Source organism: Myxine glutinosa, chromosome 11, assembly GCF_964187855.1.
Source record: "Myxine glutinosa chromosome 11, kmMyxGlut1.1, whole genome shotgun sequence".
Classification (NCBI taxonomy): domain Eukaryota; kingdom Metazoa; phylum Chordata; class Myxini; order Myxiniformes; family Myxinidae; genus Myxine; species Myxine glutinosa.
Genome location: NC_136271.1, coordinates 137,311,123 through 137,328,484, shown reverse-complemented (window position 1 = coordinate 137,328,484; position 17,362 = coordinate 137,311,123). Strand labels below are relative to the sequence as shown.

Below are 17,362 nucleotides of genomic sequence, written 5' to 3'. Positions count from 1 at the left end.
TGGTGCTATCGGTTGACGATAAAAGCCGTAAGCTGTCATTTCCATAGTCGAGTTTGTGCCTGAAATGCATTTGATTGGAACTTCATGATGCACACAACACGAACGTGACACGCATATAAGATTATAATCGCCCACTGCACTGCCGAAAACTTTTTTCTCAGAAAGAAAACTTTTTCCTTATATGAGAAAAGTTTTCTTGAAACAAGAAAACCATGAGAAAAATGTTCTATCCGAAATGTAAAAAAATTATCGTGGTGTTGTGGTTTTGAGTAAACTTTTCTTATTTTAAGAAAATGCTTTCTTACAAAGGAAATTATTTTTGGCAGTGTGAGATGTAAACTTGGCTGACCAACATATGATACAAGTTGGAAGAAAAATGGGTTCTCAAATATCAGGTTAATTTTTACCACCCCATTTGACTCCCACTGAGCAAAGATCATCATCAGCCTCAAACGTTTTTTTGAAAACTACCACTGACGCTGAAAGATTACTTGAGTGCACTCCTTAATTGATTTGCATTTGACCCTGGATGTGGGATAGCCCAGTTTACTTCTCAGGAGGTCATGTTACTGCCACAATTTAAACACCAGAATCAAATGGAATTTTAAACATTCTTCTGAAAGATTTTCAACTGCGGTCGATACATATAATTTATGCTGGCTTAATACAGTTCAACATCCAAGTAGCATTTGGAGGTTGTTTTTATGACTTCTTTTATCTGTGTGTGTGTGTGTGTGTGTGTGTGTGTGTGTGTGTGTGTGTGTGTGTGTGTGTGTGTGTGTGTGTGTGTGCATGTACGTGATGTCTCTTTGCTTGGTACATACCTGCTTTCAAGTGAGGTGGTCGTTGTGGCACCTGAACATAATGTGAAGGACCTGCACACCCCTCTCAAGGTAGGTCTTCTTTGCTGGTGCTCCTTGTCCTGACAGGGTAGTGTAGAGGTAGTGCATTTCCTTTTGCGTTGTTCATTCTGATTCCCGACCCAGTTGTAAATTGTTGGAACTTTAATTTGCTCAGAATGGACTTGGCTTTGTGGAAAATATTATTGTCTGCTTTGGTGACCCGTGTGGTGCTTCCTAGGCAGGCCATCGCATCAAAGTATGCCATCCATCGGTTGGATGTTAAGCTGGGTGGCCCGTCTGCTGGTATTATTATTTATTTATTTATTGTCGGCACAGTCGAGGATCGTGAAAGAGCTAAAATTAGTACATTGAACAGATCAGAACACAACAGGACAAAAGGAACAGTTGAGAGAGGGGGGAAATACCAACAGCAGAGTTAAAGGCCAAGACAGTGGTAGGCGGACTTAGACAAACAATGCATATAAGGAAGAATGAGGGGCAGGAGAGGATGAATCGGGTGGACAAGGGGAATACAGAGGGAAAGGAAACTCTCAGGAGGGAAAACTGGACATTTGGAGGGGAGTTTATTGAAAAATTTGAAGGAAGAGTGTTTGAGGAAGGGTGGGGATAGAGGAGGTTAACGAGGTGGGTAGGAGTGGGTAGGAGTTCAGGTGTGCCAACGAAGGAGTTTGTATGATGGAGGATGCCCAGTCAGCCGCTGGCTTTGGAGGCCAACTTTGAAATGTGGTTTGTTTGCCCAAGAAAGATGATGGCTGATAATGAGACTTAGGAGTTTGAATAACTGAACTTCCTCAAGATTCTTATTAAGAAAGTAGGTTGGAGGTTTTGCCAGACAGTCGTTTTGGAGAGAGAGTGTGTGGAGGAGAGGGAGGGAGTGTGTGGTGTGTGGAAAGGGAGGGAGTGTTTGGTGTGTAAAGGAGAGGGAGGGAGGGAGTGTGTGGTGTGTGGAGGAGAGGGAGGGAGTGTTTGGTGTGTAAAGGAGAGGGAGGGAGTGTGTGGTGTGTGGAGGAGAGGGAGGGAGTGTGTGGTGTGTGGAGGAGAGGGAGGGAGTGCGTGGTGTGTGGAGGAGAGGGAGGGAGTGTGTGGTGTGTGGAGGAGAGGGAGGGAGTGTGTGGTGTGTGGAGGAGAGGGAGGGAGTGTGTGGTGTGTGGAGGAGAGGGAGGGAGGGAGTGTGTGGTGTGTGGAGGAGAGGGAGGGAGTGTGTGGTGTGTGGAGGAGAGGGAGGGAGTGTGTGGTGTGTGGAGGAGAGGGAGGGAGTGTGTGGTGTGTGGAGGAGAGGGAGGGAGTGTGTGGTGTGTGGAGGAGAGGGAGGGAGTGTGTGGTGTGTGGAGGAGAGGGAGGGAGTGTGTGGTGTGTGGAGGAGAGGGAGTGTGTGTGTGGAGGAGAGGGAGGGAGAGACACAGAGAGAGAGGGAGAGAGTGGGTGAGTGTTAGGAGGTGAGAGAGAGTGTGAGAGTGTGATTTGTCAGGATTTGTCAGGATTGAGAGGCATTTTCCAAGAGTTTAACCATCTTGTGATTATATCAAGGTCTGAAAAGAGGGATTGAGGCTACCGCCTGTCTGAAGGATGAGTGATGTCATGGCAGAGGGTGGAGTCATCAGCAAATAGATAAAGGGGATTTTCCAGAGTCAGAGAGATGATTTGTGAATATCAGGAAATGGGCTGGGACCAAAACACTGCCCTGGGGCATTCCATCCTTAACGAGGAGAGATGAAAGGATTATTTTGAGTGACATACATTGGCTACAATAGTAGAGGAAGTCAGTAAGACATGTGTGGAATTTGCCTTGGATGCAATAAGCAGAGTTTGGAGAGTCAGGCAGGATGCCAGACTGTATCAAAAGCACGAGATATGCCCAGCGAGACGGCCCTGATCTCATGTCTAATATTGAGGGCTTTTATCCATTGTTGGGCGAGTAGAAGCAGCATGTCCAAGATGGAGTTACAGATGAGGCTGCTGGAGAAAAGGAAGGATGTCATATCAACTGCGATGATGGATTCCATGACCTTGCTGATTGGTGATGAGGTTAGCTGATAGGTCTGTAGTTAAGGGCATCAGGTTTTTGCACTTTTGTCTTTTGATCATGAGTAGGCGAGTTATCGCTGGCATCCTGACCAACTCCCATAAATAATTTCCCTAACCTACAGGAGGCACTGCATTAACGGCACAGCTGCACTCCCTTGGAAAGATTCTACCAGCAATCATGTCCTGCATATGAGAGTGAAAAAGGAAGAAGACACTTGTAAAAGCAGTGACGTTAATGGTTGTCTTGATGTACTGTTGTGTTACCTTAACTCGTGCTCACGCTTCCATAACGGTTTGTATCAATGATGGAGCTTCCTGTTTGCGCAGCTATTGTTGCCACAGAAAATATTCGAAGATGTGTCGTAGATTATGGCTTAAAAGTGTGATGATCTGCAATCCCTCCGATCGAGATGGTCGTGTTTTACAAACCTGCGGTTGTTTATATTATTCAGGATGGAGAAGTTGCTAAGAACGATATCGAGCTCGCAGGTATGTCGCTCACCTTTAATTGACACCTTGATGAAGTTGATGCACTAAGTCCATCGGCTTGTTTAAAATGTTACTTTTCCAAAGATTGATGTCAAGTGTATTGTTGCATGCAGCTGATTTGACGATGGATGGAGTGGAAGAAGCTCCGACAGACCAGAAGCTGAGGGCACATATAGAGGATGCGCAAACTGCTCGTCGTGAACTGCAGCGCATGAAGGATCTGCTCGAGCAAAAGGCCGTCTCGCTGTCCATTGACGTTGCCGGTGTGTAGCTGAATGTCATCCTGGAAATGTTATAGCCCCAAGTATATTTTCAGAATGTTTTGGTAAAACTTCAACAGTCCTGCTTAATATGTATTGGTGTTGACAGATTAGCTTAGAGATTGCGTACTTGCTCGTCAGTGAGCTGTCTTGTCTGGCTTTGATTTATTGACCCAACTATAAACTGTGACGGACTTCTTCTTCTTTAACAGTCACAATTATTCACACATTCTTGTGGGGTTGGCCAGGGGAAGTTTTTGGCACAAGTCTTTCATGAACTGATTGGCTTGGCCATACCCTCGACTAATGGCGCTTTTCCATTGCACAGAACGGTACGGCACGGTACGGTAATCCCTGTCATTTTTTCCATCACACAACAGAACCATGAAAATAGACGGAGTTATCTGAAGAGGTCTTTCCTTAAGCATCTGAACATATCGTGACAGTTCTGTGACTATTGCGATTGACCAATCGACAGTCTGCAGAATTGCTAGCTCCACCCATAGGTCCGGGTTCGGCTCGCTTGGTACCTATCCATAGCGGGAACCAAATTTAGCACGGGTACTTAGGTACGGTACGGTTCGCTTATATATATAATAACCACCTTTAGAGGCCATTTTTCCCCGCAAGGCGGGGGTTGGCCTTTTTCGGGAACCGTGGTTGTTGTTGTTTTTCGGTCCCCTTTTTGAAGCAATGTTTTACGGCCGGATGCCCTTCCTGACGCCAACCCTTTTTGCCGCCTTTAATGACAAACAAGGAATTACCAGTGAACTGGTACTCAATTAGCCGACCTCGGAAGGATGACAGGCTGAGTCAACCCCCCTGGCGTTAATTCAGCAATCGACCGGGATTCGAACCCAGGATCCTAGGATCCTAAGCCGGCATCCTAGCTGCTAACCCAACACCAGGGTTGGCAATGGAAAAACGAAAAAACGGATTTTCGTTACAGTACGGTATGGTACGGTTCGGAACCGCAGTGGAAAAGCGCCATAAGTAATTAGTGCAGGAATTTGGAATTTGTTTGTGGTGCCTGCGATAGCTCGCCTACTCTTCACGAAAGACGCCGTGGGATCTTTAACGTCCACAAACGAATTCCAGCAGACGTGATGCGAGTTTAATGTTGTAGAATAATAAATTAACTGCTTTTCTACTTCAGAAACTTCCAGAAACTCGTTATAGCAAAATCAATGTTTTATTCACTTTTGAGAGTTTTGCTGTATTTCACTAAATGTACGAATTAGATATTAATGACGTTGTTCTGTCGGTCGTGGCTGTAGCTCCTTCTGTAGGTCTTTTGTTGAACCTCGTTCAGTTGTTGACCAGTCTCCAGTTGGTTGATCAGGTCAACTGGTCTTCAAGTTGTTCAGTCACTCTCCCAGTCCACTGCTTCTCCGTCACTCTCCCAGTTCTCTCTGCTCTTCCACTCTGCTTTCTCTTGGTTTTAAAGCCCCAAACTCCTTTGATGTTGCGGAGCATGCAGGGTGTCTCTGGTTCCCTTGTTCAAAAACCTTATTTGGCTCTCGCTTGGCCAGCTAGTACTTATTTCTGTTCAAGAGGTCAAATGCTCTGACCTGTTGAGGAAGAATTTGCAGCCTGTGTGCAGTGAACTGAACATAGGCTATTTTTTATAGACAGGTGGCGGTCCAAGAGCGTTACACATTTTGTCTGAAATTAACTCTCTCGATCACCTGTTAGCTCTAGTTCTATGCTCTTGGCTCATCTTGTAAAGTAAAACATATTCCTTTTACTTTGTAAAGTAAAACATATTCCACTTTAAACAAGATTACATTGAGATATATTCTAGCAATATTGTCAATATGAATATTTATTCCCTGACAATCCCCAGTTTTTCTTTTATGTTTATATTAACCATTAATCTAAACATTACCACATTAAATATTCAAACCACTAATCTGGTAATTCAATTTCCTAAGGCATACACCGTCATTCTGGAAGAATTTTGATCACAATACATTTCCTTGTTCATTGACTCTTTCTATGTTGATAATTCAATTCAACTCATTTGCATAAAGATCACAAAACATTTCACCTTCACCAAAACGCAATAATTTCAGTTCATCATTTAAAATAATAAAGCATCTGCAACATTTGGCAAAATATTAGCCTTTAATCAAATATTGACTTTCTTTGTTTGAAAAAAGGGGCGGATCACTTGTGTTTGAAATTACAGCATGAAACATTTTTTCTTCAAATGTCTTCATAACACCTACACTATTTGCATAGGATTTTCTGCTGTTGTGATAGCTGGGCAGAGTCATAGACTGACCCCGCTCTCCATGCAGCATCCTTGCCACTCTTGCTGTGAGCCATAGTAGATTTGAACAAGGCCTCCATCCAGTTGTAGTCGACTTGCCTCCTCACTCATCGTGAGCATGGAGCAAGTATTGATGTGATGATGATTTGTCAACAAGATGTGGAGCAGGGATGCCGGATGCATCCGCAATGATGATGTTGGGACCATGGTACTCAGTTGTCCATGGTCCATACCAGGAGCACACAGCAGAATCGTGCACAGCTGTTGTGAAGGAAAAACGCAGTCGTTCGCTTGCAGCTCCATGCTGGCTCCCCGGAAGTTGGTGAAGTAATGACACACATCACCGTATCCCGTAGACGTTGCAGGTAAAATGTTGTCGTCCTGCAATTGCTGATGTGATGAATGTTCGAGGTATTCGAACAAAAGTAAGTGATCGCCCTTTTCCATATGTTGCAGTGTGACCCAGACAAATGGTCACATAATTTTCCCTTGGTGAAGGTAAACATCCATCTTACAAAGGAGTATTTCTTCATCATTCTTTGAGAAAGAGGGTGTATGCCAGGATTAACTTCATTTTTTTTTCACAAATTGTCCTTTCAAACTTCTTCCCAGATGTCGTTATCACTCCATTTGGGATGTGATCTGGTCTTCCCTTTACTCAGCCACATTTATATCTGCTCTCCACACAGATTGAATCAGATGGGGTACATTGTAACATGAAATCACTATATTTTATCACAACTTCACACGAATAATATTCAAATCAGACATGTGTTTTTCACTACTAAACTTAGAATAGCATCCACAATTGCTTTCAGGTTCATATAATTCAAAAATTAAACTCGTGCAGGTATTGTAACCCAACTTCAAAGAAAATAAATGCATTAATAATGAGTATATATGATTGAAATCACAAACAGGAGTATCTAATTCCCAACAAATCTTGCAAACAAGCAAACTATGCATAATGTATTATTAGCATAGTCCTCCCCGCTTTTTGTTTTTCTTTAACAGTGTAACTTGTGGTGATATGAGTTCATCGATCTTGTAAAACGGACATAGTTCACAACAAGTTGTTATGCCCTTATTTTAACTCTACTGTATTCATTTTCAACATTACTTGATTCAATCGTTGAATCTCAGTATTCATGTCGCCATAGAAGTCTTCCTCTTTTGTGGTTCCACATTCATTTCCTCATTTGTTGCTTTGTTTATTTCCTCTTTTGTGGCTGCTTGCACTATCATAGTGTTGTTTGTTATCTTATTCAAACCCACCGTCACTAAGGTTTTCAAGCAAGCCACTACTAAAACTATTGCCAATATAACCACTAATCCAATAAACAAATATTGGAGTATCTCAGCTGCTACTCCTCGTATTTGTTCATACCTATAACATAATTATATGTCAATGACATTCAACATTATATACCAAACTAACAACTTCTTAAAATGTGACTAAAGAAAAATCCCTTAATATATAACATAAATCTGATTATTTGCCTTATCCAGATGCCCCTATCTCCCGGGGTTCATATTTGTTTCTCTTGTTATCAACTTCCTATGATCTGTGAATTCGTTCCAAAATACCACAACCATAGGTTTTAACAAAGCTCTACCAAACTATGTCCAATGTGAACTCAAAATACTAGTAAAGCAATCAATTTCAAAGAATTAACTTCAAAGGGTCAGCAAATTCATTCTATAACCAGATCTAATTTTCCCATCCAATAGTTTGCCTTGACCAATGTCATATTATAACACTTTAATAAACCTTCAGAAATGTTTCCCATCGCAACAACTTCCCTTTTACAAATAGCCATGTGTAAATTACGTATTGAACGACAATTTTCTCTCAATGTGTTTGGCCTAAATGGTCGCAAAAGTGGCTGCCAACATGCAGTACCTTTTTTATCTACCAAGTAAGTGCTCATCGACATAAGACCTCTACCAAAATGTTGTTTATGAAAACAAATCTGGGATTTCTAATTACATGGATGCACACTCTCAGGACATTGCAGGCTGCTGTTATCAATCCATTACGATAAAATAATTTCTTTACCCACAATCAAATAAGTAACACAAATTGAGGATATTATCCCTATCACATTCATTTATAGATTCATTTGGTTCTAATTCTATCTTTTCCCACTGCTATAAGGAAGAACAGTAGCTCTTATAAGTCTTTGTAATATCTCATTAAATTTACCCAGCATTGAAGAATTTATTTACTATCCATTTCCCTTCTGTTTACCAGTAACTTTGTTTAAACTGCATAACTTAATTTGATAAATCCCATGTGTACAGCTACCACTTATTGAAACCCCTACTTTTGTAGAAAATATCCAAATAAGTGGTTGTATACCCCCTTAACTGTTGCTCATCCATTTCTATGCAACTTAGTGAATACTACTGACACCAGTATGCCAATATAGGTGTGGCAGATTACCAAAATATGTTGCAGGTACATGTAACATCGTGTTCTGAGTGTAAAAACCCATAAAAAAACAAAAAAAAAACATCTGAGTGTAAAAAAACATAACAGCGCGTTCACGTCTGCCCCTTGGTTTTAAGATTCAGGTTTTAAGGTTTTAAGATTTTAAGTTTTAAGATTTAAGATTCACAATGCATTTCGTTTTAAAACTCACAATAGTTCAATTCAACAAAATTGTCTTTACTATCTGCCCATATCATCTATGCCTAAGACACATCCATACATACAGCACAATTTATATGCTGATAAAATTCAAGTTTATATATGTAAAAATCCATGAGCAGAGTACTCTGGAAAGTCAGTGTAAGACCACTTCCAAATTTGGCTAATTTTGTACTCATTTTGTTTATGAAGCTCCTATCCATAAATAGCTGTTATTTCTCATATAAATTCTATCAAAAATGGAATCCCAAAATTACTCACAATTTTACTATTAATTAATGGCTGCTCATAACCTAGCACATCAAATCTGTATATTTCATCTCCCTTGACAAAAGAGATAATGTACATAATCAAATTATATTCCTATTTTATTTTACGAATTTTCTGGATATTCTTGTAAGATTGACACTGGAAATTGACACTGGATTGACACTGGAAGAATTTTCTGGATATTCTTGTAAGATTAACACACAAAACAAAAAAACCATTGACCCACAAACATACACAAACCCAAGCATTATGTATATTTGTTTGCATTTGAACCATCATTAACAGATCAAGATGGGTGTCAATTTCATTTCAATTTCGTAAAATTTATCCTTTAATTTTAGAAACGCTAATACACAAATAGACAAAAAGTTTATTTTTAGAAAACCCCTATGTCACATTGAAATTACCCTTTTTGGTCCCACAATAATTTATCCAAATTTTACAACACCTCTATTTACATGTCAGTCGACCACTGACCTATCAGCATGCAAAAAAATAGTCCAAAATGCCCACCTGATGATCATGTGACGCTCGTCTCTTGGTTTCCAAAAAATTTTGCAAAGCAATGTTCCACACTTTGGTATTGTTTTGTTGTAAAAAAATTGTTTCGCCCAAAATACTCCCTAAAACGACATTTATAATTGGCAAATATGAGGCTTCCAGAATGAACTCTAATTCTGGATCTTTTAATTCATGTTCCAAAAAAAATACAATTTTGGCATTTAATCAATTAATTATTAATTCGCTAATAAGCAAAAGTAAAATTCATTCTTGCTCCGAAAAATTTTTTTGAGACAAGAAGCATGAACAATTATTCATGTTGGTCTTATGATTTAATCTGTTGAGGCCTGTCGTCATTTGGGATCTGCAGCAATGAAAGCCTAACCGTTATCTGAGGTACCTGTAAGCACTGGTACCCTTAATCTTGGTTCTCCCTATGAACTCGTCTTCCTATTTGAATATGGACAACATCGTTTCCAGTGTCCAATATTTCCACAATTAAAACATCGATGTCTGTCATTGGCTGGTTTGTCCACCTGTTCACTTGTATTTCTAGGCTGCATCTCTTGGTTTCTGGGTTGCCACTCCACTCTCTGGTTATCTCCTACTGCATTGTTGCGTTGTTGCCCAGAAAACCTATTGCGTTGATTCGTAGTCATCAGGGCTTGAGTCTGTAGTTGCATCAATTTCTCGGCATTTACAGCACTATTCCTGGCTTGAATCCGCTGATGATGCAAGGCGTAATTCAATATTTCTTGCTTTGGTATGCCTTCCCAAGCAATACATCGTCTTTCCACTTCACTCTTCAATTTGGGCAACAGACCATTAATAAAAAGGGGTTTTAAGGCATTTTCAATTTGTGCCCGGTCTATTCCTGAATATAGTCGGAAAACATCTCGCAATCTGTCCAAATAATCGCTAGCATCCTCGCCTGTTTTCTGCTTGCATGTAACCACTTTGTTCCAATCCGTCAGTGGTGGCAATTTTTGTATGGCCTCTATCAATTTATTGATCTGTGCCGTTCTAGCCTCCGTGGGCATGTCTACCTGTCCATCTTCCGTATTTACCCAGTTGGCCTCACGCATTAAGTTCCTCAAAGTGGTGGTATTAGGAATTAACCACTTCAAATGTATTTCCATGTCTCTTGCAGTGGGCAACTGAGTTTCCACAATTAACCGCAGTTCTTCCGCAAATTGAAGTGGATCTGTTTTGATTGATGGCATACTACTCTGCAATGCCTTCAATTGATGTACCTGCCATGGTCTATACATCAGATCTGGGTGTTGCTGATTTGCCCCTGGAAATTGCCGCTGAGGAAAATTCATAACACCACATTGCTCAAACCCTCCTTGTGAGAGAGTCAACTTTTGATCATTCATTAGCCAATCACATTGATCGTTAGATTGATTGGCATTTATCATACGACTTTTACTCCTTGTATGGTGAAATGGAGAGCATGATAAAGGTATAGCAGCTGGTTGCATCGTTTGCCCACTTTGAGTCGGTTCCTGTGCCCCAATTGCACCCTCTTGGGTAGTTACCTCAAATGGGTCACTTCTTTCACCTGTCCTCTGTTGACTAGAACCAATCGCTGCACTCTGTTCTGGTCTTTCGGCAGGTACAGGTACAGGTACTACCTGTGGCTTTTCCCACACCCCAATCTCACTGATCAGTGTTGCAGATGAGTCTGGATCAGTAAGTCCTGTTGAGGGGGGGGTCAAACAAAAATAACCACATATAATATAACAACTAACTACCAGACTCACCACCTCGTTCATCGTCCAAGGTTGTCTGCACATTGATGTTTCGCAAATGTCTCAAAGCTTCTTTCTTGAGACCGCAATTTTTATCAATCAAACAATCAATATATTCAATTCAATTTATTCAGTTCAATTTATTCAGTTAAATGTATTCAGTTAAATTTATTCAGTTCAATTCAATTATTCAATTTCAATTAATTTATCAATATTCATCAATAAATCAAATTAATCATTTTGGATGACTCCTTGCATAAGCCCTTTCCCCAATGATGTCAGGACAGTTCCATCTATTGACTGAGATCGAAGCTCATCGGTCGTCACCTCTGGTTCATACCTCATGTCAATTGACGAATCACTGTTCTGTCCTAGGGTCATATCTGACCTATTTTTCCATTTTGCCTGGTCTCCACAAATTTCCTTTGCAACCACTAAAGGCAACTCATCCTTCATTCGTGAGATCGCCAAAATGGATGGCAGATATTAAAGTTCTTTGTGAAAAATATCAACATTTTTCTTTTAATAGTACCCAAATCTCTTGGCAATATAATTTTCGTAAAAGTCCTGAAATGGGACTGTCAAATTCCTTCAATCATGCTAAATTTTGAAACTCCATCGCTTGTAATACCCAATTTATCCCATAGGGCTTGAAAGTTCTTTTCCAAGTTCGTGCAATCATTCTGCATTGGAACCCTATGATATCATTCATAATAATCATCATGATTTTATAACCATGGTCATATCATAATCATCTATTTGAAAAACAAACATTTCCTTTATCACCACAGCTATGTGGTATAATCAACAATAAAATAAACTGTACATAGCAAAAGGCTGTACATAGCAAACTGTACTGTACATAGCAAAACTGTACATAGCAAAGGCAAAACTGTACATAGCAAAAGGCAAAAGGCTACCTCCTGACCACTTAGTATACCTATTGACAATAAGTCATAACAATATCGACTAATCATTAAACAATTGAAAGAAAAATCGCTTCTACTGCTCCAGCCGCAGCATTCGTCATTTTGTCTGTTCATTCGTGTGACCAAAACGAAATAAAGGGAGCTCAACCATTACACGGCGCTTTTAATGGCGCATGCCATAGGAACTCAACGCAATTTTGACTCGGCCAGAAAAACGAGCAAATTTTGCAGGATGTTAACTGGAATTTGTCGTGAAAATATATACAAAATACACAAAAATATATACCCACAAAAATAAACAACAAACCCAAACAAACCCAAGGTCGACCATATTCAATGCAATTATGCAATTTCAATGAATTTATCAATATTAATCAATAAAATTTTAATAATAATACATAATAAAATATCATAAATGATAATATCAAAAGTCACATTTATCAGTCTGATAACTCTATACCTAAGCCTTTTCCCAATGTTGCCAAAACAGTTCCGTCCGCTGGCGGAGGTATTTGATCATGGACGTCACTTTCGACCCATACCTTCCGTCAATTGACAAATAACCGTTCTGCCTCTGGATCATATCTGACATATCTTTCAATCCTGTCTGGTCACAAATGCAAGTTTAACAACCACTGAAGGCAATTCAACCCTTCATTTGTGAGACAATCAACCAAATTGATCAGACAGATATGAACCAGTTCATTGGGTACCCAAAGTGCTTGATAATTAAAATGTTGTAAGATTCCTGAAATGCCGTACCAATGAATGGCAATTAATTCATAATATTGACCCATGTAATCCAATCACACAGAAAGTGCAACCTTCCAACAAACTTTGTGACCTGTAATACAGCAGTTATCCTGCAGGGCTGTAAAACTATCCTTAACAGCCCATGCACTCGATTTACATCAAAACCCAATGATGACATGCCTGACATGATGACATGATGACATGATGACATGCCTGACAATCATAGCAATTTTCATGATTGTAAAACCATTTTCATTGTAAATCATTGTAATTATAAATTGTAAATGTAAATTTACCATTATTGTAAATTGGCAATTATAAATTATAATTGTAAAAAAATTGTAAATTGTAATTTGTAATGCATTACCATAATCAGTCATACCATAATCAGTCATTTCAACAAACTTTGAGAATGAACAAGACCACTGATCATTAATGATGAAGGGTGGGGAAGGGAGGAGGAGAAGTGGCAGAATGCCAAGGGAGGGATGAGGCTGGGGGGGGGGGGGGCGGGGCTCCCTTAGGGGTATTAATACTATGCGAAATACGATACTCATTGTATAAACTGTGTCGTACCATTTCACAAATTATTTTAGCAGTATTGGGCCATGGTTTGAGGAGGGGGGAAGAGGGGTGCAAAAACACATGCATACCCACACATACATACCCACACATACATACCCACATACCCATACCCACACACACAAAAACACAGCAAGACCACATAATGAGGTGATATGCTAAATCAATATGGGATCCAATGGGATATGGGATCCACAATCCCATCCAATCCCATACAATCAACAATCCTATTCAACAACACACTTCTATACATGCCTCACAATCTGTAATATAACCTGACTTGGTGGGGAGGATGATGGCAGGATGGGGTTTAGGATTGGGGTAGAGGGGACAGGAAATGGAAGGGGGGGGGGGGGGGGAGGGAAAGGACGTGATGTTAGTTCACCACTTGAAAGGGTCACCAAATCCATTTACCTGTAAATTCACCCATATATATACAGATCTAAGTTTTGTTTCATCAAACAGGTACAATTTTGTGTTTGGGTCCAGTTAATTGCCTTGCCACATGGCATAGTATCTTATTTCAATAAATTCCTGTATGACCTCCCCAATACTCATCTGTAACTTACATATGTAATTACAATTGTCTCCCAAATGTGTTTGGCTGGGGGGTGTAGGGCAGGAGAAGGTGAAAGAGGTTACATTTAAAAAAAATCGTTTCTGATCCCATATGTAAGAAGTGGACAGGGACCAGGACGCAACACCAAGCGTTGCCATGGGCAACCTGCCTGCACGCATTCCAGTGGCAGGATACAATTACCGGCATCAGTGTGTGCAAATCTTACTTGGAGATGACACGGAAAACCTTTATGACTGCTAAACTCACTTTTGTAGCACAATGGGAATTTATGTTTGAAAATCGAAGCCAGCCGATTTTCCCTTAGCACTGTATACTGTATAAAATGCAGTTTTTTTTTTTTGTTTTTTTTTTACAAAAATCACTAGTTATTTAAAAATCCTCAGATAATCGTTTTTTAAAAATCGCTGTTCAACTTGTGCGAGAGCATATCGACTCGTCCCTCGTGACCACATCAAAGAAGAGGCTCACCACAGGAAAAATATATTATATAAGTCTCAACCATAGGAACCCAACAATATTTGAATCATCATACAAAAGGAACGGGCAGATATGTGACGCAGACCATTAAACTGGAATCACGTATGAAATCAAATGAATACACAAAAAGCATATTCATACACAAAATATTTTCATGACTGGACGAATGCAGCACCTTTTTCGCTAACGTCCCGGGATTCGTTAGTGGCTCTTTGCACTCGTAGAATGTACCGAAAAAAAAATTTCAAATTACAGAAAAAACAAAAAAACAATTTATTATTATTTAAAAAAAAAAAAATTTAATCGTCATGACTTCTGAAATCTTTTCACACCTTTTAAGACCCCGATTTGGGAAAGAAATTTTTGTTTTCTCGTTCATGATTTTAAAAAATCGCAAAATAATTATACAGTATATACCATACGAGGTGTGTTCAAAAAGTATGCGACCTTAATTTGTCGTGCGTAAACAAATGAAGCTAGGGAGGCGTTGATTGGTGCACGTATGTAGGCGATCCTAATGTGCACGCATGAATTTTTTCCCACCTGCAGAAGCTGTCATTCGACGGCAGACCGCCGATGAGTGAGGAAGTGTAAATGAGCGCCGTCGGATTTTCGTTTTTGACAAAATGACGGAAAAACTTGAACAACGCTACTGCATCAAATTTTGTGTAAAGCTTGGCGATTCTCAAGTGGAAACGATCCGCAAGATTCAACAGGCCTTCGGGGACGAAGCAATGAGCACCACACAGATAAAGGAGTGGTACAACCGCTTCAAAGATGGCCGCACATCAGTGGAGAGTGAAGCACGTTCGGGTAGGCCCTCAACATCCCGAAATGAGATCGTTATTGACCAATTGAGGACCCTGGTGATGCAGGCTCGTCGAATCACGATCAGAGAACTTGCAGACGAGGTGGGCGTCAGCATTGGATCCGTTCATTCCATTATGAAGGAGGATTTGGGCTTCAGGAGAATCTCAGCGAAGTTCGTACCAAAGCTGCTAACGATTGAGCAGAAGCAACTCCGTTTGGAGATCGCACAGGACATGCTGGAGACTGTGAACAGCGATCCCAGCTTCCTCAACACAGTGATCACTGGCGATGAGTCCTGGGTTTATGGGTACGACCCAGAAACCAAGTTGCAGTCATCACAATGGAAGCATCCAACATCCCCGAGGCCAAAAAAAGCAAGGCAGGTCTGCAGCAATGTCAAAGTCATGCTGACCGTCTTCTTCGACTCCAGTGGCGTGGTTCATCACGAGTACGCACCACACGGCACAACCATTACCAAGGAGTATTACCAAGAGGTTCTGCGTCGCCTTCGTGACGCTGTGCGACGCAAACGGCCGGACCTGTGGGCAGCGGGCAATTGGCAGCTCCATCACGATAACGCACCCGCCCATTCTTCACATTTGATACAGAGTTTCTTGGCCAAACACAACACACCTGTGCTTCGTCAGGCTCCCTACTCTCCCGACATGGCTCCGTGTGACTTCTGGCTTTTCTCCAAGCTGAAAATGCCCCTGAAAGGGACCAGATTTCAGTCCAGAGAAGACATCATGCGGAATGCGACGGACCAGCTGCGCGCCATCCCAAAAGAGGCGTTCCAGCGCTGCTTCCGACAGTGGCAGAACCGTTGGGAGAAGTGTGTGGCAGCCCAAGGGGACTACTTTGAAGGAGATTAGTGTAAGTTTGTTGTATCTGGATACGAGTATTTTTTATGAACAAAGGTCGGATACTTTTTGAACACACCTCGTATCAGTGGTCCTTCATGGAAGCACAGCACCTTTTCTAAAGACAAAAGGCTTTAGTGGATATTTGTGACAATCCATGGCACCATCCCTGAAAAATGCGTATACATCTGTAGTACACTTAGTTAAATTTTGGAAGAAAAAAAGAAAAAAAATTGTCATGATTTCTGAAACCTGTTAAAGGCCTCGTAGTTTTTTCCACCTTCCACATATCAACAAACATACACAAAACTCAAACACTGAACAATTTGCGCAGATTAACATCAGACTACACAGATAACAAACAAAAGCTTACCTTGTTCTGTGGAGTTGACTCCCTTACGGACCACCAATTTGTAGAATAATAAATTAACTGCTTTTCTACTTCAGAAACTTCCAGAAACTCGTTATAGCAAAATCAATGTTTTATTCACTTTTGAGTTTTGCTGTATTTCACTAAATGTACGAATTAGATATTAATGACGTTGTTCTGTCGGTCGTGGCTGTAGCTCCTTCTGTAGGTCTTTTGTTGAACCTCGTTCAGTTGTTGACCAGTCTCCAGTTGGTTGATCAGGTCAACTGGTCTTCAAGTTGTTCAGTCACTCTCCCAGTCCACTGCTTCTCCGTCGCTCTCCCAGTTCTCTCTGCTCTTCCACTCTGCTTTCTCTTGGTTTTAAAGCCCCAAACTCCTTTGATGTTGCGGAGCATGCAGGGTGTCTCTGGTTCCCTTGTTCAAAAACCTTATTTGGCTCTCGCTTGGCCAGCTAGTACTTATTTCTGTTCAAGAGGTCAAATGCTCTGACCTGCTGAGGAAGAATTTGCAGCCTGTGTGCAGTGAACTGAACATAGGCTATTTTTGATAGACAGGTGGCGGTCCAAGAGCGTTACACATTTTGTCTGAAATTAACTCTCTCGATCACCTGTTAGCTCTAGTTCTATGCTCTTGGCTCATCTTGTAAAGTAAAACATATTCCTTTTACTTTGTAAAGTAAAACATATTCCACTTTAAACAAGATTACATTGAGATATATTCTCGCAATATTGTCAATATGAATATTTATTCCCTGACAATGTCCATCCGATGGACAGCACACACATTGATGAATCACCCTGCCTGTTAAACACCAGGATGATAGTCTATAGCTGAGTCGAGATTCAAACCCAGGCTAGACAGCTTGGGGGCAAATGTGCGTACCTCATGGCCAACCTGCCGGTTATGGACAA

The 17,362-nt window shown here is 40.7% G+C and overlaps 1 protein-coding gene across 3 annotated transcripts in view; it reads left to right on the top strand.

Annotated features, from left to right (window-relative positions):
- EEA1 (early endosome antigen 1) overlaps positions 1-17,362 on the top strand; it is a 77,684-nt gene that overhangs the window by 6,533 nt on the left and 53,789 nt on the right. For 2 of the 3 annotated variants that reach the window (XM_068130925.2, XM_078765900.1), the window contains exons 4-6: positions 836-893; positions 3,341-3,377; positions 3,491-3,640. In XM_068130925.2, the coding sequence (XP_067987026.2) occupies positions 836-893; positions 3,341-3,377; positions 3,491-3,640 (245 nt within the window). The remainder of the gene's footprint in view (positions 1-835; positions 894-3,340; positions 3,378-3,490; positions 3,641-17,362) is intronic. The other variant, XM_078765901.1, reaches the window with a different exon arrangement.